Source organism: Centroberyx gerrardi, chromosome 6 (genome assembly GCF_048128805.1).
Source record: "Centroberyx gerrardi isolate f3 chromosome 6, fCenGer3.hap1.cur.20231027, whole genome shotgun sequence".
NCBI classification, from domain to species: domain Eukaryota; kingdom Metazoa; phylum Chordata; class Actinopteri; order Beryciformes; family Berycidae; genus Centroberyx; species Centroberyx gerrardi.
In genome coordinates, this window is record NC_136002.1 from 8,564,032 (window position 1) to 8,588,353 (window position 24,322).

General features: G+C 44.8%; 1 protein-coding gene across 1 annotated transcript in view; it reads right to left on the reverse strand.

Annotated features, from left to right (window-relative positions):
- The window catches only part of lsamp (limbic system associated membrane protein), a 162,657-nt gene that overhangs the window by 41,201 nt on the left and 97,134 nt on the right, over nt 1-24,322 (reverse strand). The window contains exons 2-3 of the mRNA XM_071897273.1: nt 12,109-12,253; nt 10,420-10,507 (exon numbers count right to left, since the gene is read on the reverse strand). Of these exons, the coding sequence (XP_071753374.1) occupies nt 10,420-10,507; nt 12,109-12,253 (233 nt within the window). The remainder of the gene's footprint in view (nt 1-10,419; nt 10,508-12,108; nt 12,254-24,322) is intronic.

The window sequence follows — 24,322 nt, forward strand, 5'->3', positions numbered from 1 at the left end:
CCACTCAATCAACAAAGTCCGCGTCACTTTTTTGATCCCCCTCAACTCGCTCTTACCCGCAGCGTTTTGAAAAGCAGGCCTCCATCAAAAAGACATCCGCGAAGACATACGCTCCATCACGAGCGGCGTTTAGCACTCTCCCGCCACACTGAAGACTCGGTAAGTAAAGCACGGCCACCATATGGTCCGGCTAAATAACATGCCAGACATCTGGCGGGGCAGTGGACTCTGGGAGAAGGGAGCAGCCAGCTAATACGCCCACTAAGATGCGCGGAGGAAAAAAGGAAATCGCACACAAAGCGCGCGGCAGATGTTAGCCGATGCATTTGGAAACGTAAGATATTTATTCTCTTTGAAATACTCCTGACATAGACTTATAGGGTTAATAGTTGACGCGGCAGCTTTAAAATCCATTGTTCAACTTTGTCCCTGCATATCTTTCTCAGTTCAAATTGGGCGTTAAAATGAGAGAATGCATAGTCCACAATCTTTAAATATACTTCTTTTTCTGATTGCTGATAGCAGTACAGGAAAGGTAGGAGGGTGGTTTGAGACAGCATGAGCCCAATCAGTCGATACGACTAAGCCACCGGAATACTCCTGAAATTAGATATCCCCCAGCATGCATTTGAAGTGGCTGCCTTTGCCACTGACACACACCGAGTGCACAAAATCTCAGGACTTCTCACATTTTGTTGCAGCCCCTTTCGCACAATCCATCTCTCAAATGTCTCGACGCTTAAAAATCCTCCTTAAAAATGGATCTAATGGGTGAAATCATTAACGGACCGCAGCTCTCGCCTGCTAGTCCCACCGGTTCAGAAAGAGCCGTCGGTCCTGATGTGTTGTATTTAGTATCTTTGTCATGTCTCACACTAGCACCCCGACACGTTTAGCTCTTATCCAGCCTACAGTGATAAAAGTGGGATCAAGGCCCCAGCAGTGGGATTGACCTGAACACCAGCAGGGCTGAGTGGCAGAGAGTTAACGCACACACACACACACCTACACACACACACACACACACAGCAGTTGACCCTGAGAGTGGTGTAGGGCACAGACACAGAGAGACAAAGGTGACAGGATCCTATTAAACCGCAGCGGGGCGAATGTTGAAACGCGCGCAGTCGCAACACAGAAGGGTCACGTTTCTTAACAGGCAGCCGCAAGCCCACATGCTCACGTAACACAGGAACACGCACAGAGTACACACACACACCTTCACACACACATAACCTCATCTTTTCCCCTCAAACACTCAGTGAAGCAGGAGAGGTCATGTTTAACTCTGCCACTCAATCTCCCTCCCAGAGCCATTCAGAGCAGCTAGGAGCGGCCGTGCCAAAAGGCTGTCCATCTACCTGACAGGCCCGGGTCACACACCAGACGAGGGGGAGAGAGATGGAGGGAGAGGCTACTGGCAGGTGGCTTTCTATACGAGTAATGTGCGTGCGGAGGGGAGGGCAATGGAGAAAGAAATAGTGGTCCCCTATATCAGAGATAAGACCGAGGAGGGAGACGGCGTCCAGAAGTGATGGCCGGCGGCTCGCCCGGTTAGCCCGTGAAATATGGCGGCGGCGGCTCACCTGCAGCCCCTTGTCGATACCCCCGGCCGTCATGTGCGTCCGTGGGATGGCCCCATTTAAATGCATGAGAGCGCCTCTTCCACCCGGCATAAAGAAGATTAAAGGAGACCCCTGCTTTATTTTTTATTTTTAGAGGATTCGGTCTAAGCAGCGTAAGCTCGGCAGCCCAGGGAGAAAAAGGGAATGGTAAATTGTTGCTTTCATTAAAACTTCAAGGAGTCAGTTTCATTATGAAGGTTCAAAGGCAATGGGAAATGTGCGTGGCTATATTTTCTCCCTCTTTCTCTGTCTCTCTCTGTCTCTCTTCTGCTTCTCCCACCCGGGCAGCTGCACGGAATAATGGGCAATGCGACGGCTACATGTAATCTCGTCCCTGGAGTGGCGGTGTGTATGGATGTGTGTGCAGTCGCTTGTCCGCCGCGTGCTCGCAGCAGGCATAATGAGGCAAGGCAGGGCTTACTGTTGGCCTTCATGCAAGCCCGTGGTTCAGAGTTTGCTATATGGGCTTTTGAAGGTGCTTGAACCTCAGACTTCTAGCTCCTCTTAAACCCCCTTAAATTCGCTCCAGGTAAATGAGGCTTGGGGCGTGTTTTAGGAGATTTGCACTATGCGTAAAAACACAACAACATTAACGGCACATGGTGTTGGTATATTGTAGATTTAGGTGGAATCAAGGGCGGTGTAAGCGGTGAAAACTGTGTAAGTAGATATTGGATACAAACTGAAAACTGTGTTCAAGGCTCAAAGTGCCGTGCTCTATGGGCCCCTCGGCTGCTGGAAAGCCCTTGACACGCAATAGCTTTGCCTTCGACAAGATGCTACTGAGGGCTGCTGGATGGAAGCTTGGTGGGGAAGAGATTTTGCTGGATGTTTTTGCTTTTTTTTTTTCAGCTGGGGAGCTGAGGAGGGCACATTGATCTCCCTTTACATGTTTTTTTTCAGACAGGTAAGGAGGGATCACCAGGCAAGGAATTTCTGATTTCTATAGCCGGCGGCGATACAAGCCATAATGTGTATGTGAGCGCGATCATGATGCTGCGGCGGTATAACCAGACAGGCTGCCGATATCTGGAATTAATGATAGCCACACCTAATCCACGCTCGGCCTCTGCGTCTCTATCCGTGCCTCCTCTGCCTTTCGCAGCCTCTGCCTCTGTCTCCTCTCTCTCACTCGTCATCCTCCGCCTAACCCCGTGGTCGAGTGCGAGAGGTGGTAACAAAACACCTCAACGACGGCGGCGCAACGAGGGGCGGTCCGAGCTGCGGGAGTGAGGGGGGGGAGAAGAAAAGGGGGAGGCGGAGTAGAGAGGAGGAGAGGACGGGACGGGGAGGAGGAGGAGGATAGTGGATAGATGGCTTCAGAGGCGCCGCTGAAAGGTTCCGATTGTCCCGTGATAATTGTTAAAAGGTCAGTCGTCCTCCTCGCTCAGACTGTAGAGTAGGCGATATGTGCAAACACACACACGCACACGCACGCACGTACATGCACACACACACACACCTGCACACCTGCCCCCTCCGGCTAGGGTGCTCTTTAGAGTGACACGGCCGCCTTTAGAGAGTTCTCCGGATCAGCTCCTTAAATACCACAGCATTGTGATACAGGGATGGAGGGAATGAAAGGATGTAAAGATGGATAAGTGTGGAAGAGGAGTGGCGTTCTGCGGCTTCTATCTTTCAGTCAGAAATTCAATGATGCCTCGTAGGGAGAAAGGTTGTTTTCTGTGGCTGGGTTTAAGTCAATAATAAGGTTAGGGCTCATACTATTAAAGGTGAGGGAGATAGCCGTTGCCAGACACCCAATAAAAGCTAAAACAACCAAGAGTATACTGGAGAGGAATTCGGTTATAATTGGAAAAAAAAAAAAGATATTAAGTGCTCTCCGTGAGTTGTTTGTCTACAGAAAGTTTAAATACAACTCTGACTTTGTGACCTTGCGCCAGGCTATAATCTTATTTGTCTGCCTCGGCGGCGTAGCCAAAACTACACATAGCATTCTGTCATTGAATTAATTCTGTCAATTCTCCATGCTCCAGAGCAAGTGTCTGCAGTGCACTAACACGTGTCGCCACACAGTGAACACAACATATTGAAATGGGGTCACAGCAGCCGGGGAACAGATGCTTACAGGACTATTCACTTCGCCGGCTACTTTATAGTCACTCTGTTTCTGTGACATTTATGAATGGATAATGCCATCTGTCTTGGAAGGAGAAGCCGCGCTCAAGGAAGGTTTGGGCGATAACTTCGAGATTTAAGAGCTAATCCAGATTGCCTAGCCAGATTGGTTTTGGTTGTAAACCCAAAAGAAATAAGACCTCTCTGATTTTATATTGAAAAATAAGCAGGATTATACAGTGTGATGTATTTGACTTGTTGTATTACCTGTGCTGTATTGGATTCTCAAAGGAAACCAACATCACATTAGGAGAAAGAAAGAAAGTTAAAGGTTGAGAGGCTGAGATCAGAGGAGGTATGTTCATTTCTTATAGTAACGCCGCAATCTAAATGGCTCTGATTTCATAAAGGGCGACACACAGTAAAGTGCTGACTTTAATCCAAAAGCTACAGTGGCAGATCAATGCTGATTTGAATGAGCTGATCGAGCACTGTCATCACCGGTGGAAGAAAGGGAAAAATTAAAGCAACAAAGAAAGCAGCCGACTGCAACTGCAAGGCCACCGTGGGATCGATACTATTGACAGACTTCAAGGAGCTCCTGACATCTGGCACACAACCAACACACACTCTCGGATGATTGGGTGCACACATGTTCGTGCGCACGCTGAACTCACACACCCACGCCCACACCCACTCATTCTGTAATCACTGGGAGCGGGACAATCCATGTCAACATCCATCCAGTCGTTATGACTCTCTCGGCCTGGGATGCACGTAGCAGCAGAATGACTTTCGATTTAGTCATGGCTAGCGATTACGCCGGTGATTTGAAAAACTGCAGGAGGAAAAACTGAACCACTTGCTGGCCGTGTTTTTCTAACTGGTGAAATTGTCATGTCAAATGAGCATTGACTGTTGGATATACTAGTGGAAATCATAGTTCAGCGAGCTGTGATATTTCTTGTCGGGGTCAGCTGTCTGCAGTCAGATTGGCAGTTAAGGGCTAAACTCACTGAAGCTCCATTCGCACGGGACTGGTATTATGTGGGGACCTCATGTGACTCAAGAATTACCCCCCAGTCTCTTTATGTCATGAAACACATTCACATAGAACAATGAAATTTACTGAATTCGCTGAATGACCGGTGGATACAATTGTTTCAGGTCAAAATTTTACAATTTGTCAGTTCCTGATTTAGCACAAAATTGCATTCAAAACCTTCCTCTATAAATGCAAAAATGCATTCGAGACCTTCCTGTATTCCACTAATGCCTCCACTTTTCATGACAAGAAGAAGATATACTGTAAATCGTGCATCTACAAGGAGAAGAAGAAAAAGAAACACTCAAAGCACAAATTACGGCTGCAATTACCAAGAGTTCAATTCACACAGATTCACACAGCATTTGACCAACATTATTTCTCCTCATCTTGGCCCATTGGCCCCCTCTGTTAAACCACATGCAAAAAATCTTGGAGTCGTATTCGATTCAGGATTGAAGTTTGACAAACAAATCAATCAGGTAGTAAAATTAAGCTTCATGCAGCTCCGCATCATCTCCAAACTCAGATCAATTCTCTGTACTTCTGACCTGGAGAAAGTCATCCATGCCTTCATATCATCCCGCCTTGATTATTGCAACTCGTTATATTTTGGTATCACTCAGTCTTGTTTATCCCGTCTCCAACTAGTTCAAAATGCAGCAGCAAGAGTTTTGACAAGGTCAAAAAAGAGGGAGCACATTACTCCCATTCCCATTCCCATTCCTGATGTTTGTTTACAAGGTGTTAAATGGTTTCGCCCCCTCTTACATTACAGAACTCCTGTCCCCATATCACACTGTCAGAGTACTGAGATCGTCTGACCAAAGACTTCTGTCTGTCCCGAGATCCAGGACTAAGTGTTATGGGGACAGGGCCCCATAACTCTCTATCGCTGCCCCAAAACTATGGAATTCTCTTCCTCCCACCATCTGATTCTCCCCCACTATTGAGATCTTCAAGAGTCATCTTAAAACACACTTCTACTCATTAGCTTTTAACTGTGCCTAACTTAACTTAACCAGCTCAGGTATTTCTCCTGGAGTCTCTGTAGGTCTGTGTTGTCACTTTGGGCTCTGTGTGACCATGTGCCTTCACTATTATTATTATTATTTATCATCACTGATTTTTCTCCTCTTCTATTGTGTTTGTTTCCTTCTTTTGTTTTTGTTTTCCTCTGTGTGTGTTGTAAAGCACTTTGGATCAACTGTGTTGTGTGTAAAGTGCTATATAAATAAAGTTGAGTTGAGTTGAGTATTAGTTTTATCAGGTGACCTCTGCCTTCATCAAAATACAGAAGGTCATTTGGACCGGAAATGTTTTACTTCACTAATTCCAGACATGGCAGATTTGCGTGCAATTAAAATGACTGAGAATCTCTGCAGTTATTACAAATCACTGGATATCCACATATTCGTTCTGTGCGACTAGGGCTTAAGAGAAGTCTCTTCGGCTGGCTCTCCGGTTGAAAACTTTCTTCTTTGTGTCAATAAAGTTCTCTGAATAGACGCAAAGCAATAAGCTCTTAAACTATACTGAATATGTCAAAAGATTTATTCTTTTACAGTGGGAGAAATTTATTCCTGCTATGTGTCCCTTAGGAGCGGAACAGTAACATTAATGACAGCCAAACACAGTTTATAGGGGCTACAGACAGGATTTAATGCCACGGATATCAGCATGAAAGCATGGACTTCTTCCCCTCGCTGGAATAGCTGTCAGCTGAAATGTCTACGGAGTATTTTTTGCTAGTTGATCAGATGGTGGAATATTCAACTTGAACTCTATGCAGCTCCCTAATCGCGTCAATATAGCAGCTGGAATGTTAAGGGGCGACATCAAGTTCAAGTTATAAATTCCACCTGATATTGATGTCACTCGCCTTAAAATGTTAAGTGTGTATTACTTTTGAATGTCTAGGCTGTGTGAAAAGTCAAAGTCATAGAAGTGGATAGTTTTACTGAATAAAAGGAAGCTTACCAGCATAATCACATTTTTTCCCCACTGAAAGTAGAAGTCAAGTTAAGTTGATTTATATAATGCTTTATCACAGGCATGTCTCAAAGGGCTTAGCACACCATCATATACTGTATATACTACATATATAACAAACGCATATGGGCATTTTTTTAGTCTTCAATCCACCTGACCTGCATGTCTTTGGACTGTGGGAGGAAACCCACGCAAACAAGTAGGAAGGAAAGAACATGCAAGAACATGCAAACTCCACACAGAGAGGACCAGGGCCGAGATTCAGACCCACGACCGTCTAGCTGTGAGGTGACAGTGTGAACCACTGAGCCATCGTGCCGCCCCAAACTGTGACCACTAGGGATGGGATCATATATCGAAATACAAAAAGGTGACAATATGTATCGTGAGGCAAAAAAATAAATTGGGATATTAGCTCCATTTTATTCTGCTATAGTAAATTGTAATCACAAATGAGACGGCTTGACCATCACAATTTCACAAGCTCTCCATCCAAATGATATTATTTTCACTTTGGAACGACATTTTTAAATTGTTGTTTACATTCTAGCAAGCCAATGCCATCGCTAGAAAGATTTGTGGCTCAGAAATAAACAGAATTCTGCACAGTCAGACTCGTTGACTGTGAAACTTTTATTTATTACATCGTATCGTGGTTGTATTGAATCGTGAACCCCATATCGCGTATGGAATCATATTGTGACATAAACATATTGTCCCATCCCAAGTGACCACAAACCAAAGTATGACTTCTATGAACCTCTCCACCACTGGTAAACACACACAGAAAAAGCCAGACTCACACACAGACACAGACACGCAGGCATGCAGGTATGCATGCGCAGACACATACACACACACACACACACACACACACACACACACACACACATAGATAGTGCTTGACTGGCTAATAGACATGGCAAACATCAAAGTCAAAACTTCAGTCACACAGTCAATTCATCACAAAAGGGGCCTCGGCGAGCCCATGGGCAAAACTTAAATGGCTGTGTTTCATAAAAATCAAAAGGGAACGGGGGGCAGAGAGCGGGCCGTTATTAGGATTCCTGTCGTGTGCAGTGACCCTGGTGCCTGGTACCACTCGTCGGGGCCCTGCAAGTCCACCGCTTTATCATCCACCGCAAATTTACTTTGTCTGATCATTTGTTTTCCAATTACGTCCCTGTCCCTGCTAGCAGAAAATTGTCAGCTTTGGTTATGTGAACCCGCTCTCGGGTCTGTAACCAGGGGCCATGTTTGATGCTTGGAACATTTTCATACCCATTAAAAGATGAAGGCAGGGTGAATTATTATCCCGCAGACTTGATTGGGTTTTGCAGGGGGGGGGGGGGGGTCTTAACTTGTTTTTGTGCGACCGCACCGCAGAGCCACACACAGAGGCATTGTCTTATTCTTCCCTCGGCGATAGCTTTCGAGATGCGGCCGAAGCTGCGTGTGGAGTCATGAGGCGATGGGTGAAACCGGATAGGAGCGGCATGCAGAAGTTGAGAGATAAGCAGTCGATTTGTTAATGATGCAGCATTTTTCCCGTTTATCCTGTTTATTTAATACGCATTTCGCAAACTGCAGACTCCTCAGACGCCATCCGCATTCAATATTGGCCCACAGTTTAAAAGTAAATAAAATGTTCGCCGTGTTTGTTCACAGTAAAATGTTCACAGTAATTGCCAGAAACCTACGCCTTCAGCGCCGCACCGCAATTTAGATGAAAGATGCTGAGCTGCACCTCAAGAAGAAGATTACACCCACGTAACGGGGAAGTACAACAGATGAGCATAACAATGGCAGCGAAATTGAATGGGACTTTGAGAGGCACAGCAGAGGACAAAATAGCAGGGAAGAAAGCAACAGAATCAATGTTTGGCTATAACTGTCGCATTAGCCGTGACAAACGAGGCCGCCGACAGAAACTCTGGAAGTCTAGCAGGACATTCCGATGATCAAGCGCCGTATAATCGGACACAATGGATTCTGGGAAGGAGAGGCAATTTGCTGCCGTGGATCCCAGAGCAGGAGCATCAATTCACATATTGACCTTTTAAAATGCTTTTAATGGATGGTATCTTTAGTTCATAGCTGTATGAAAAGTTCTCTCGCAGGCTATTGTGTGGCGGAATGATATTGTGGCGTATTTCCTCCGCTGACAGCCGCACTATTTATCAGGGGGTCGAGTTTCACACCAGTCAGTCAGTGGGTTTAGAGTGGAAAGGGCAGTTAGAACAGAAATGCATACTGATTGATGGAACAATCAGCTATGGTGAATTGTATTGAGTTGCAATATCAGATTTCTGTCACTGTACATACTGTATTATATGCTTCAGTGTGCTGCCTCAGAATAACGGATAAATGACTACAGTAGAAGTATTCCTCGCTGAGAAGCCAAACACACACACACACACACACACACAAAACAAAACAAACCAAACCAAACAAACTATAAGAGATCCCATTTACGAGCACTCAGATGTTGCACTCTGTCTGTCAGGCAGCCTGTTTTTGACAGGTTAAGAGCAATTTCTGTCAACTAGCTGTGGCTTTGGAAAACAAGGCTACAGAGACTTGGCATTTCGATGGATAATGAATTCTCAGTTTTGGCCTTGATGCACAGCTCACTGTTTTTATTGCTCCTATTCTTTCATGGTCCCGTGAGGTTGTTAGCGATTCAAAAAAAACATCTCAGAGGCTTGAAGGTAAAAGCTAAAAAGGCCGAGGAGTTTGACAGTAAAAGAGAGGCAGACGCCTGCAGTTGCTGCTGCGCAGAGGTGTGAGAACATCAGATTACGGGGTGTTAGGTTTCATAGAGAGGCTGCTGCAGGTTAAGGGGGATTCTAGCAAACTTGGGTTTGAAGTTGGCTTTCTTAAAATTTCCCTCGATTTTTTCTTTTTGTTAGTGAATCACATTGCCTGAAATGGCTGAGAGAAAATTGCACTTTCCTGTACCTACAGTCAACATGTAGAATTATGAGAAAAATGTAGACATTAAATACAGGTATGGGAACATGACTGTGCATACAGTTTTCTCTCAGTTAATTCAATTTGTCTTGGGCTGCGCTTTCATCTCAAGAGCTAAACTCCTAAAATAACTTTTTGAAAAGAAATTTTAGCAAAAACTTCTGCTGAAAAACAACCTTTATTCCCCTGAAGGCCTTGAATCTAATCCTGCTGCACCTTCTCTCTCTCTCTCTCTCTCTCTCTCTCTCTCTATCTCTCCTCCACTATCTCTTCGCTCTCAACTTTCCTGCTGTCTCCATTCAAGAGAAATGACTTACAATTCTTTGAAATGGAAAACTGGTGCTGAAGGCTTTTCAAGTACACTTAAGATTCATTTGAACTTGAGCAAGGAAATATATTGCTGGAGGGGGGCCACTCATGACATATGGCTTTCCTTTGACAATACATATTCATATATTTTCCTCGCAGACACCTAGAGGGACACATTTTCACATCTAATAATGCAGACTGATGACATTGATGCCTGCTGTGCGCGCGCTGTTGGACTGCGAAGTTTATTATAAAGTCAGACTCTGAGGACATTCGAAATATAATTCAAACAATATGTAATATAGGAGGGCTGGTGCCCTTCAGTGGGTGCATCCTCTTCTGTTCAGGATATAATGGAGTTTACTGACAAAATTCATTGAGGTAAGAAGGTCTTACCTTGTACAATGAGGTAGACCTGCGAGGTCTTGGGCTGCTGTTTGGTCTGTATGGAGCAGGTGTAGGACCCCTCATCATACACGTCCACCTAGACAGGACAGAATAGAATAGAATAGAATAGAATAGAATAGAATAGAATAGAATAGAATAGGATAGAACAGAACAGAATAGAATAGAAATTGCATCTCAGTTGTCCTTTTTGCATTAATAATGGCCTCCAGTAAGTAATATTGCAAATGTGCAAATATATTATGTCAGTATTATTATTATTACAGCTTGCTCTGCTGGCCTTAATGTAGATAGCAGTTGCAAGTTCTCCCTTTATTATGTTCTGTTTTATTTTTTATTTACTTTTATTTTGCAGTACTTTGTAACTGTGTTGAGAAAAGTGCTCTACAATCATTATCTTCATATTCTTCTTCTCCTTAATCATCATCATCTTTTTCATCATCATAATCATCCCAGCAATTACTAAACCAAATGATTAATATTTTACAAAGTCGTAAACAGCAGCAACAGCGGAGACAAGCAGCAACAACGACGAGAACAGCAGCAGCAGCAGCAGCAGCAGCACACCACACTCTGCTACATGCTATGGTAATATCTCATCATTCTGAATATCTTCCTCCCGATTGAGCTTTTCAAATTGCTGATTTCAAAACTGTTTACAGAGTTGTTTACATGAATGCTAAATAGTGATCTGATAGGGTGTGTTTTTACTCTCTGCTTTAATCAGAATAAATGTTGAGAAGAATTTTTTAGACTTTCCTGGAAATTTGTTGACACAATTCATGAAAGAATGTTAGTTCATTAGCTTTTCTCCTTTTGATATCATTATAAAATAAACACTTTCTTTTGGCTGCTGGTCAGACTAAGTGAGCTATTTTAAGAATCCCTTTGGGCCCTGATAACATGTGATGGGCATTTGTCATTACTTGCTGACGTTTTATAGACTAAATGACAAATACTCGATAGACTAATTAATAATGAAAATAATCATTAGTTGCAGGTCTAATTCCAACCCAAGAAATTAGTTGGTTTTGGCATTTACAATTATAGCTGTTAGAGGGTAATATACTGAATATATCAAAAGGTTTATACCACCCCGTACAATCCAAAGGAAATTAATTTGGAATGGGCTATTCTATTCTACTCCATTTGAGGTGGTTACATGAGGCATTTTTATTCTGAATGGGCTGTTATTTCAATTGTTAAAGCTACACTAGGTAGGATTTTTATGTAAATACACCTGTCTCATCAGCCTAAATCACAAAGTGGGGCTGCAACAGAGGAGAGCGTCAAATCTCCACTAATTGAGACGCAGTACATTCATCCTATTTGCCCACCAGGTGACAAATCAAAACTTGAGAAGGAAATACCAAACTGTCTCCTGAACAGCAGTGAGCCAACACAAGCTGGACCAATGGTGGCTAAACCTTCTGCAAAAACCTTTTTTTTTTCACCATCTCCACCCCTAACATCCATTAAGAAGACAAAATTTAGGCTGGAGGATTGCAGTTTACTAACATCATGTAACATGATCTTTGGGTGATGAAGTCCTTCAAACTTTAAAAAATTCAAACGGTGCCCAGTGCAGCTTTAATGTAACCCAAACCTAGCTAATGATGAAGCAAGTATGTAAGGATGTAGTACAATAGTCCAGCTTGTACCCTCTAAGGTCAGCGTTACCTTCTGTATGCGCAGGCTGTACTCCAGCTGTCCTTTAGTGACCAAGTCTACTCTGGGGTCCAGAGACCACTTGTCTTGGCCGGCGAAGATGATGTTGGATCGATTGAGCCAAGCCACCTTGGACGCCTTCTCATCCACGTAACACCTGGGGGGACAACGAGAGCAAATGTGAGGAGAGGAAAATAGACGTGGAAGGAGGACGCTTGATTCCTCATTACGGGAGGCAGTGCGAAGCAGCGGGAAAAGAAAGGCAATCTAACTTCTTTAATTTCATGATATGTAATCTTATTAGGAGAAAGGAAACGTGGAATTTTGTAGATAGGAAACAGACAAATAACAGCAATTACGCAATCACACAGAGTAGGCGGGCTGCACGAAGCCCAGAGGCGTTTAAGCCTAGGGTTTAAACACACAATCATTTCCTTGAAACAATGGGCCAAGCAGGGAGCATTACCATTCCGAACAATTCAGCAGTGTTATGTGTGATACTGCTTGACCAGCGAGGATAATCCAGAGATTAGTTAACCTAATCAAACAACTCAGCGCTCCACTTATCCATAGATCTCTGGGGATAACCGAAAAACTTAAGCTCCTCTCTAGAATTCTCTCTCTTTCCCATCCTTGCTTCATCCCCCTCCCACTCATTCTCTCCCTCAATGTCTCGCTTTACCCCCCTCTGTCTTTCCCTTTCTGCGTCTCCTCCTTCTCCTTCTCCGAATCCGCCTCCCTTCTCCCCTCTGATAAATACATCTCCTTTAACAGTGAGCCTATTCCTCCAGATGAGAAAGGACAGCGGTATCCTCTTGTTTACTTCTTGTTGCACGCTGTCAGAGCATTACGCCAAGTAAGCTCGAGCTAAGACATCTCGCACGGGAGGGAAGGGAGGGGAGCGTCTGCCTAATGAATAAATGTAAATGTGAGAAGACGTCGGAATCAATGAGAATGGATATCAGACGTAATGCGAGCCGACAGTGGATGCGCCTCACATGCAAATTCCGCCGACTCCCCGGGCCTTGGCTGCGCGCGGTGCTTTGGAGTGTGTGGGGATACAAGAGAGTAGATTAGCGAGGCGGCGGAGTGAGGCTGTCTTTGGCAGGTGACCCTGGGTGATCCGCAAAAGTGGCGGCGCAGTCACCCCGGCCCGTAACACAGTGGGAGCGGGATGTCAGATTTGTTGAGGGTTTGTACGCGCAGCTTGAATCCCCGCTGATGTTGTTTCCCTTGTGTGGAACCCAGATAACATTTTTATTGACTGTTCCATTTTCCCCCGTAACATCTACTACCTTCTATTGCTCACTCCAAAGCGTGCGCTTGTTTACTCCTTTTTGTTTCATATCTCTGCGGGGCTCGAAGTTGTACACACAGACTGTGTATCCAAAAATATCCGCCCTAAAAGAAATCCAAACACATTATTCCTATGATCTTGGGGAGCTCAATTAACAGTGTGAACATGGAGAACTCTTCTCAGCTTAAGGCCTGAGTTCCATGAGTCTAATTTATGATGTCAGTAAGGGGAAACATCTAGAGCCATTAATTGGAGACTGACTCACATAATTCATTTTCATATAATATAGGTCACTATATGACTCTTAGACTCATAATGAGCCTGACACCTGAAGAAGATTTTATCCATATACTGTATGTGCTTACAATTCTAAATCCTGAAGATCAGTGACCAAAAAGTCTGTTGTTTGAGATTTCTGGCTGTGTTGTTTCTATCTTTGCTCAAGACTTGCTCATATAACATATAAACATATCAAGTGAGCTGTGTATGATTTTGTGTATTTGTGTTAGGGAGGTTTTTCCCGTTTAAGTGTTATTTCCCTTTGGCAGATTTTGTCACTTTTAAACACGCACACCTCTACAGAAGTCAATCTCCAACACTGGCTGCCCTGGGAATCCGCTGTTTATCCCCACCACTCAGGATATTTTCCCTGGCAATTAACATCAATGCTTGCAAAGAAGCAAATTGCTTCTTAAAAAGTGGGATCTAAGGCACAGCATTTAGTAATATCACCTGAATTTTCAGGTTTTCAAAAAGAAAGTAATAAAGTGCTTTCCATGCGTCCCTAGAGTGGCCAATTTGGTGGTTGACCATTGAAGAACCCCTGCTTTTCAAAATGAAAATGCTCTACATTTGTGAAACATTACTTTAAATTGCCTCACAGCGACAATTTGAACACCTTTCAGGTGTTTGCATTGAAGCAATTAGCTGCATTGGCTGACTCAATTAAGCACTTACTCTAAGTGAGTAAAACACTTTGATTGTGAATAGCACTCATGCTGTGAATGCGCCACTTCCAAAGCATCATGTGAGATACAGGTGAGTAGAACTATTAATGATCCAAATGCTCCTAATTGTATTACTTCCCCTCAGTTAGCAGTCGCCATATGCTATTCCATATGGATAAAAAAAAATCATACATGCCACCAAATTGAGACTTCAATCGGAGCCTTACTCCACTGCTTGAAACCTCACCTTTCTTGCCTCATCTCTTTCTCATCTCTCATCTTTCCACACCTCTGCCTCATCGCACTTCTACTTCCCTTCTCTCTCATCTAGCCTGCCTCTCTTCCTAGTCCCACCCTCCACCCCCTCTCTAGGTTTCTTCTCCCCTTTCTCTTGCTCTCTCTCACCTCTCCATCAGCCCCCTGGAGCAGAGGTTGGACAGCACGGAACAGAAATCAAATAAACTACTCATTGATCTGCATTACAGATCGAGTTCCTCGGCTGCCTCCTGCCCTCCTCTCTGGCTGTCTTCCCTCAACTTGCTCGGGTCTCCCGAGGGTCCCGGCAACCCGTGGTGCAGAGTGCAGAGCATGCTGGGTAGTAGCTATTTCCTGTTCTCGCTAATGAGCCGCTGCCCTGGAAGCACAGAACTTCCTATCATCTGTCAGAGCAGCTGTCTGCCTGTAGCTCTTGCTCCCTTCTACCAGAGTAGCTGTCAAGGTGTGTCCAGGCGAGGCTGGGCCTGGGCTGCCGGGCTGTGCCGAGGCCCTGCTGGACCAGAATGAGGAATGAGGAAAGAGCTTGCCGGTCTGGTCTGAGGTGCGTTCAACAAGTCGTTCGCGGGGATCTCGGTTTGATTGGAATAGCGAGCCACGGTTGAGTAATTTATAATGAAAATCCCATCCTGTTAACCGGCTGCAGCTCTCACAATGATGCGGTATTTTAACTGTGTTACTTAGCCAATGTGACATTATTTATTTGAATATTTGGCAAAAACCAGCCCTTTATAATCACAGCAGCATCTCCGTGTGCACAATCCTCTGCAGAATCCATAATCCTCTGCAGAATGCACATTCTCAGCTTGCATAAAAATGCTTGTAAATGCTAGCAAATATTTGCTTACGCTTGTAAACAAAATGTCTTGTTAAATGCACCTTTTTTTACCCGATTTTACAAAGAGGCATTGTTGTTCATCAGTCCCTTTAGAGACCGGGGCTGGGTTGACGCTGGGTCTGGTTGTGATGGATGCCTCGGCTGCTGTCCTGCGCTATTTTACCCAGCGCTTTGTTGATGGATGCTCTGCTGTGCTATACTATACTCTTCCCTGGCCCGCTGTGCTGTGCCAACGCGGAGCGGCCAATAGGCTATGGCTGACAGGGGACTGTGTGGGCTGACAGATGCCTGGGCCAGAGCTGCTGAGCTGGGCACGGGTTGACAGGAGGGCTGGGCTGGATGGATCCCTGCTCCGGGGCTAGCCGTGGGGGAGGACCGGAGACCAGGCTGGAGCCGGAGAGTGAAACTGTAATGAGAGGAACGATGTGCCAAGACTGACAGAACAGCCACACCACCCGCCGCCCCCGTCTCTCCATCAATACCCACTTCTCCTCTTCTCACCTCTTTTTTTTTTCTGTTGGCTCCTTTTTTCGGCTCCCTGACACCTCTCACCCCTCCACCAAACACTTTTTTTCTCTTTTTCTGCTACTTCTGTCTTGTTCTGCCCGCCGCCTTTTTCAACTTTCTCCCACCCTTTCCTCCCCCTTTCTCCTCTCCCTTTTATCCCAGTATTGACTGGGCGAACCTTGTCACTACAGGCATAAGGTGCATGTGTGTGTGATTAGTACGCGCCTTTTGTCTGTGTGTGTGTGTGTGTGTGTTGTAGCAGATACCCCACCTGCCACAGAGAATGCAAAATCTCCTTCTCTCCTAGACAGTCAAACAACTTGCTCCAGCAATCGATAAAGATTAAGGCCAGCACACCAACCGCTTGATGGAAGTCTACCTCGCTCTGGCCTGGTGGGCGAGGTCCGCCATGGCCGGCCACAAAACTCTATGTCTTTGTGTATACTGTATGCATGTGACAGGGGGCACAACAGAAAGGGAGAGAAGCCGCGAGGGAGATAGACAGACAGATTGCTAATCAGACCAACAAACAGACAGCCACAGCAAGAAAAGATAAGTCACAGAAGAAAGCGACACAGAGAAAAAGGAGAGAGGGGAAAGAAAGCTATGGGATAGAAGCAAAGCTAAAGCTGCATACCAAATCAAAGTCAGGTCATTCCTCTATAGCCCTCAAAGCAGTTTCTCGCCCTAGATATTCTCTGCGTAGCAGGTTAAGTGTATTTCCGGTAAGGTCTTAGCTTATCCCCTAGGACCAGCTTTAGCAGAACAAAGCATTGATTGAAATACCTGGTGCAGTGGCACTGGTGCAGAGTACACACAGCAACTCATGTGAGAAATACACTCTTGCTACAGCATTCCCTTTCCTCGCTTTATATCTTTGAAAAAAACCCACAACAAAAATACATTTTTATCACCATCAAGTGTCTTTGTGTGTACAGTGAACACTGCCATTAATGAGCTAATTGTAGCGTTATACCGTTAATGTGGCATCATAAAGGATAGACGTCACGCATCGCTTTCTAAAACATGCATTCAAGGCAAGGTGATTGTATTTTTGCACGCATGCGAGTCTTTTTGTGTGTGTACGTGTTGGTTTGTGTGTGCTAATTGACAATCAGCAGGTAAATCTTCATTATTCCTTTGTAAATCGGTGTTGACAGCAGTAGCGAGGAGGTCACGTTAATTACTATGATTTCAAAAGCAGGTGCAAAGCATTTGAAGCTGTTTTTATGAAATTTCTTTCGCGGCTTTAATGAAGCATTTAAAAAGAGGAATGATGAGGGTGATAAACTGTCTCCTTTCATTAATAGCGACTTTAAACAGGGCTGCTATCATCAGGAAGAGCCCCTCCTGCGGTCCCTGCAGTCGGCACCTAGGGGCCCAGCTTGAAACCGGAGGGAAAACACTGAGCCATCCTTTACTGCTACCTAGGCTCTCTCTCTCTCTCTCTCTCTCTCTCTCTCTCTCTGTCTCTCTCTCTCATGGATCAAACATCCAGATAGTTCTATGTGTTCTACTCTGATGCAGCTCAAGCACATGGCCATATGCAAAGAGGGGGAACACAACCTGCAAAGCTGTTGTGTCCTGAAGATGACCAGTTGAAATCCCTATGACCTGCCATCAATCACTACAAATGAGTACTGAGAGAGACACATACACACACACACACACACACACACACACACACAACATTCCTTCACTCCAGCCAGACCCTGGAGGGAGATCCTTAGTGACGTAAATGCATCAGAATAGACTGTGAGTAACCCTTGTAGTTCAGTGAATTTCCCTTTCCGCTTCAAAGCCCCCAGACAGCCACAAACCCTGATATAATTCTCCTGTCATGAAGCCCTTCCATCTTGCTCTCTCTTGGTTGGCATGCATCAGTGCCTGGAGCGAGCCATTAATCAGGGCAGGGATGATTGTTTTGAGACTTGGCCAGCAGACCTGGCGGGGGAAAAATGTTCATCAAAAAATGGTTACAAACAACTCTGGTTGATTCAAATTTGCTTGGCGAAGGTCTGATTTCACCTCCAAGGCTTTGCAAGTGCCTGTGCGGTTCAGCGCTGTGTGTCTTACGTTTATCTTTTGTTTTTAAGTTGCTGAAGCCGTTCCAAATAGATGCCCTGCTTGGGTTTGCTGTGCTGTGAAGGTTACGGAAGGTTTCAAAGCTTGATCTCCGGAGCAGGCGTTTGAACACAACATTAGTACACAGGAAAAACAACATTTGCATTGAACGAGCGGAAGCCAATATCTGGCTGCTGCTCATGGTTCACACATGGCAGGAGGGCAGAGCCCAGCAACATCCCCTGTCAGGCCAGCTTCACTTTGACCCATTCATCCTCATTTTAAAGTCAATGCGGCAACCGCCTCATAGCTCCCTCGCCTACTACTGTGTTGTGTTTTTAAGCAGTGTGAGGGAGAAGTGCTCGGATGTAACGAGCCCATGATAGATGGCGCCTCATTGAGACGTAGGCAGCAGGATCTATGGCAAGGGCAGGGTGCTGCTATTAAATCTCGGGAGATATACTGTGCTCCCTCTCTCTGTCAAATCTCCCCTTTTTGTCACTCTCGCTCTCTCCCTCCCTCACTTGCTGCTGCTTTGCACCTTCTTCTGTCTTTCTTGTCTTTGCCCTTCTCCCACTGTCTTCCTTTCTCATTCTCGCCACCGCCATTTCTCACTCCCGTTCTGTCTCTCTTACCCTTCATCTCTTTCCTTCATGCTCTTTCTTCATTCTCCCTCCCCATTGCCTCTTATTATGCTCCCATATGTCTATGGCCGTTTACTGTCGAGCAGAATCGTCAGTGCACATGACAGTGTATATGTGCGTGTGTGCCGGTGTGTGTATGCATTTTTGTGTTGATAGAAGTGCTGCAGTATATGAGACACACTGATATTACTGCTCATGTCAGGGAAGAGAGAGGGAGTGGGCAGTTCCACTGCTAGAGCAGCCACATGGCTCTTATTACTGCAAATGATACTTATTACTCTCCCATTACTGCCTGCAATATGTCGACCTTCACCACCCATTGCTGGCGTTGTACAAAGGGTGGCCTGCATTCTCTTTGCAATACACAGCCTGCTCTTATCATTATAGGATATCACATAAGGCCTCTAAGTGTGACACTGAGGAACTACTACCTCATTTAATTCACTCTACACATTTACCTCTTATGTGATCCATCACTATACTCTGCTTTGGCGCTTCACCTTGTTGCTATCAAGACCGGCTCAAAACCAAACCGCAAATGGCTTCCGTCGATGAATCATGACCCACACAGTGGCTGAGAGAGGGGATTTTATTGACCGATCCTTAACTAGTAGGGCTTGGAGGTAGTAGTGGAAAGCGGGGGAGGGGGTATTCAACCCATTTGTCCTCTGATACTGAATACCGGTGACAAGTATCAATATTTTATCGAAATATTTGCATGCACTAGCTATAAAATGTGTTTGTTAGAATGATACAAAAGCCCCGGCCCTTCTACCATCCTTTACTTGGCACCGCTTGTTAAAACAGCTGCACTGAGATAGCCTGTGAAATAGAAGTCTTTGGATTTCTTTCCCTCTCGTGTTTGAGTTGAGCGCACAGCTTGGTGGTAAGAGGGGAATCGGAGGATGATGCACTGTCAGAGAGGAAGAGGAGAGGCGAGAAGGGAAAAGCTGCACTTACATCCGTCGTACTTGCTTAAATACTCTGTTTTCCAGACCCGGCTGCTTCTGTTTCGGCTGGGCATGAAATGAAGCATAAAAAAAAATCTGTTTAAAATCAAATCGGCTTATTTGAATTTGTTGACCTATCACAATATTTATGTTTTTTGGTAAGCTGCTGGTAATGTACCGCCAAGTAGAACTAGTGGGACCTGCACTACATCCCAACATGTTGATTCCAAGCACATCTGGTCGAGCTCTGGCAAAAATCACACAAAAATAAGCCAAGAGCTTTGCCACCTTTTCTTAGCGGCATTCTTTTCATCTACAAAGATAACACTTTGAACTGGAGATGATCCTTAAATAATTATGGTGGAGCTCGGGGTGCAGGTCCTTTCATCATCATTTTCGACCCGAGTATTGGCTTTTACATCCCCTTATCCGCTAATAAGTATTTCTCCCCTGTGGGCTAATTTTCGAAAGCACAGCCTTATTAAAGGGGTTGGGAAGAATGCCATTTGATGCAGCATCTATGTACGGCGTTTAGCCTGGTGGGTGGACTTTAAAGGTTAACCACCAGTGGCACGGGAGTCAGCATATCACATACGAGACTGACAGGTGTCACGCCAAAAGAGAAGGTCAGACGGCTCTACAGTGATTTGCTGCACGGGACGGAATAGCTAATTCACATGCCGATGCGCCGGGAGAAGGTGAAAGGTTGACAGCTATTCTTCATATCCGTCTGAAATCTAACAGGCACTCAGGGGAGCGGCCCATATGATTTGAATGCATGCATTTTAAGGCAGACGTCCTTCACTCACGCAATCTGTGGGGGAAAAGTCGACTGTTTTTAGCTTGTATCGCACACAGACAGCGAGCGCGTTGACATGCACATTAATATTGTGGGATACTTAAGCATTCCCCTTTTGAGTTTTCACATTTAAATGCCACAGGCCAGTGGTTCTCAACGTGGGGTCCGGGGACAACCAGGGGTCCTTGAGGGGGGTCCAGGGGGTCCCCAGCAAATTGATGAATTGTCAAACTTCACCATTGTTTCATTTACAAGAAGTTAATACAATTAGAGAATGTAGAAGAATGACTATTTTGATCATAGTTTCACTGTTATCTCTCTACCTACAATACATATTAGTATAGTATAGTTGACAAAATCATATCTAACAATGAAAATATTCTCAGATTTGGGTTCAAGAGAAAATCTCATCAAATGGGGGTCTATGGCTCTAATGTGGACTAAATTAGGGGTCCTTGATATGAAAAAGGATGAGAATCACTGCCATAGGCCATGCACAATAGCTTTTTATCATGATTATGAGAACCCTGAATACGTCAACTGGAATAGGTAAACACTTTATCTTGTTCACTGCTGTCTAGTATAAATTTGATCAACTCATTCATCCAGGGACATTTGCAATCAGGATGTTAAGGTGCATACAAACAGCATATCTTGAGAAAGACCTTATGAACTCCTGCTTGAGCAACGACTGAGCTGCTGGATGGAAAATAAATGTTTTCATGGTGAACAATATGCGAGCTATAGGGAACAGCTATAGGGCTGTACATCCAGCCTACACTCTACATTCTGAAGGAGGATTTGTTGGTATACATAAGCTCTAATGACTCTAACATTCACATATAAAGTGCAGAATAATAGGAACATGCCACATATCCCCATTGTTTAATTGGCTGCATTTTTCGAGCAAAATTGCTTGTGGGGATGAAGAGAAAAGAACCAATCTCCTGTTGTTCGACTGCAGCGTGAATTGATGGTGTAGCCATGGCAACAATAGAACATATCACTATCCCAACATATGTTACAATAGATGTATTATTTTGTCCTTTCCACTGGGTAGAATCATAATTAGGCTTTAACAGAGCCATTTCAGATTGTGCTACAAGAACTCAGCATGAATCCCACTGCTGCTACAAAGGTCTTTCATAGCATTTAGCACCAAGGATAACTCTACGCCTCAAGCGGTCCCCCGAGCCTATACAACGTTAACTAATGTTAACTGTGATTGCGTGCTGACTGAAGACTGAAGAGTAAAAGGTTTTTGACTCTGTCAGTCCCATGCTATTTGCTCAAAATAATCTTTGAATGGGTATTATATGCTGACTTGGCATGTGACTACTGATCAAAGAGCAAGAAAAACAGTAAGACCCTAATGGAGTTTGACGTGTAGCTTTTTTAACCTTATTAGCACCCGTCCACAGTCATAAGTGCCCTGCCACAATCTTTCATAACAGCAAGGCTATAACATTTCAGGCTTTTGGACCGCAATGCTATCTAGATTACAATGCATAATGATAATGCAATGTTAATCTATTGATTTCTGTTGAGTTATTCATGCAGTAAGGCACGGTCCCATAACAGCTATTAAGGCCGCTGTAAAGGCTCATTGCCACAAAATAATGATATTTTAAGGCCATAATTTACACTCAGCAGGGGACACATAAATGAATGCAAATAAATTATTATCCTCTACCTTTGAGTTAAATGACTCCTTAATTGCCTAGCAGACGACTAAGATTCCTTGTAACAGATAAACAAATAAACATGGAAAGCTCGTGGCAGTGCCTTGTCATTTATTGTAAACACATTACACTAATATAATGGTCCTTAGGTCACAGAGATGGAGAGCATGCGTGATAAATGACTCTCAGAATGCGAAAACATTCACTGATGTAGTGGCAAACACTATCATAATTGAAAATGTGTGCATAATTTAATGTCGGTGCATTAACATGCATACATATTAGCCTAATGGTGAAAACAGCATACTTGATGTGCCACATTTTAAGCTGCAATGGTAAAAGAAGTGCTTATGATTTATTGAGGGGAGCTGTCATTGCGTGCTTTCTACTTAGCCTGTAAATCATTTGCATTTGTCTCCATAATGCAGCCCTGCTCATTTAAAAGCATATCACAGCGTTTCAGGTGTGTCAAGGAATTGCATTTCGACAGAAGTACAATAAATTACTTGTAAAGCAGAGTTCTATTCCTTTGAGGGCCCACAATTAAAGTCTCTCGTCAAAAACTTGGCCGTGAAAGGCACCAAATGGCAAATAAGGGAGACTTGCTTCCTAGAAAAGGAAGGAGGAAAAGAGAGAGGGAGAGGGAGAAAGACAAGAAAGATAGCAAAGATTTGTAACTTGCACAAACACTGCGGCTGAGATGAAAAGGCGTCGTGCTCCCACGTCCCGTGATGCGTGTAAATGGGCCACGTGTGCCACCGCTCAAAAGACCTCATCTGCATACTGAGAGATAGGCAAGAGTATAACGAAGATACTGGGTAATGATCCGGCCGCGCATTATTATCATAACAGCCCCGGAACCTTCTCTGTGATGGCATAAACACAGACAATCTAACAGATTCTCTTTTAATTGCTTTCTCTTCTGTGCGGGGCAACGATGAAGGGGGGGGGGGGGGGGGGGTAGAAGGAGGGACGGGAAGGCGGGAGGGACGGGGCGAGGAGAGTTTTCTCGTTCCTCAGAGCAACTGTTCCGGCAGATAATGCCAAGGCAAGCCTGACAGGGGAAAGGGATGAGAGGGAGAAGGAGGAGGAAACGGGAGGGGAGAAGAACGGGTTTTTCTGGGCTTGAATTCCTTTCGCTGCTATCCATGCCCTTCCTTCGCTGGTATCAATGGGAGCGCTTGAAGCTAATAATCACGCTAAAATACTCAACTGACTCGAGAAAATAAACAAGCAGATGAATGTAATTTCATCACAGTGGCGGTTTACTGTAATAACAAAAGAAACTATTGCCACTGTTGTAAAACTCCAACTCTGCGTGGGAGGATATTAGCCTCTGGCACAAACAAGGATTAAGAGGGTTTTTAGAACATGCCACACACTGTTTGTCTTTTCAAATGGTACTACTTAATACAACAGTGCAACAGCCAGCGATCGCCAACAAACGCACTGAATAGTCACAGCGGATCGACTAGTACGTGCGAGAGCATCGTCTGCCAAACCTGTAAACAAGGGACCGAAGAGGCCTTTTAACAACTTGGTAACACAAATGAGAGGTGAAGCTAGATTCACCTATAACCCCTCCAATCTCCCCTTTCTCCACAAGGGTCAAACTTTACACCTCCAGACACACTATTTCTCACCCTGCAGGATGTAAAGGGGCTATCACTGCCACAGAGAAGATAATGAACTTATCTTTCCAGGTCCGTAACATCACCTGCATCCCCCGCGATAGTGCCTCTCACACTCCGCCGCCGCGTACCGGCACATGTCACCCACCCGCCATTACGAGATTGAAGCAAACTAGACTACTGATTTCGACTCCCCCTCCAAGTCACTGGGCTTGGCGCTCTCTCGCTCACATCAAGTGGAAAACCCATTTTGCGGGGCCTCAGCTCGGCCAATTTCGATCTGTCACAGGTAGCGGGGAATTGACTGCGCGACATGTAGCATATCACTTTAAAGTGACAGTAAAACGGGGAATCACTTTGTGCCGGCCACATGCTCTTGTCGCCTTCCATAAGAACTTTGTTCAGTCAGAGGGAAAAGTCCTTAAAGCTAAACGGCTCGTAGGGGAAAAAGATAGCGAATCGGTGCCAAGTCTCGTCTCCTTGCCCCCGCTCAGGACAGATGGTGGGAGAACGAATTGGGTCTGGGGATCGTACCCTTTAGATAGACTAGCACACGCGGGACGTGAACCAACACGGACACACACACACACACAC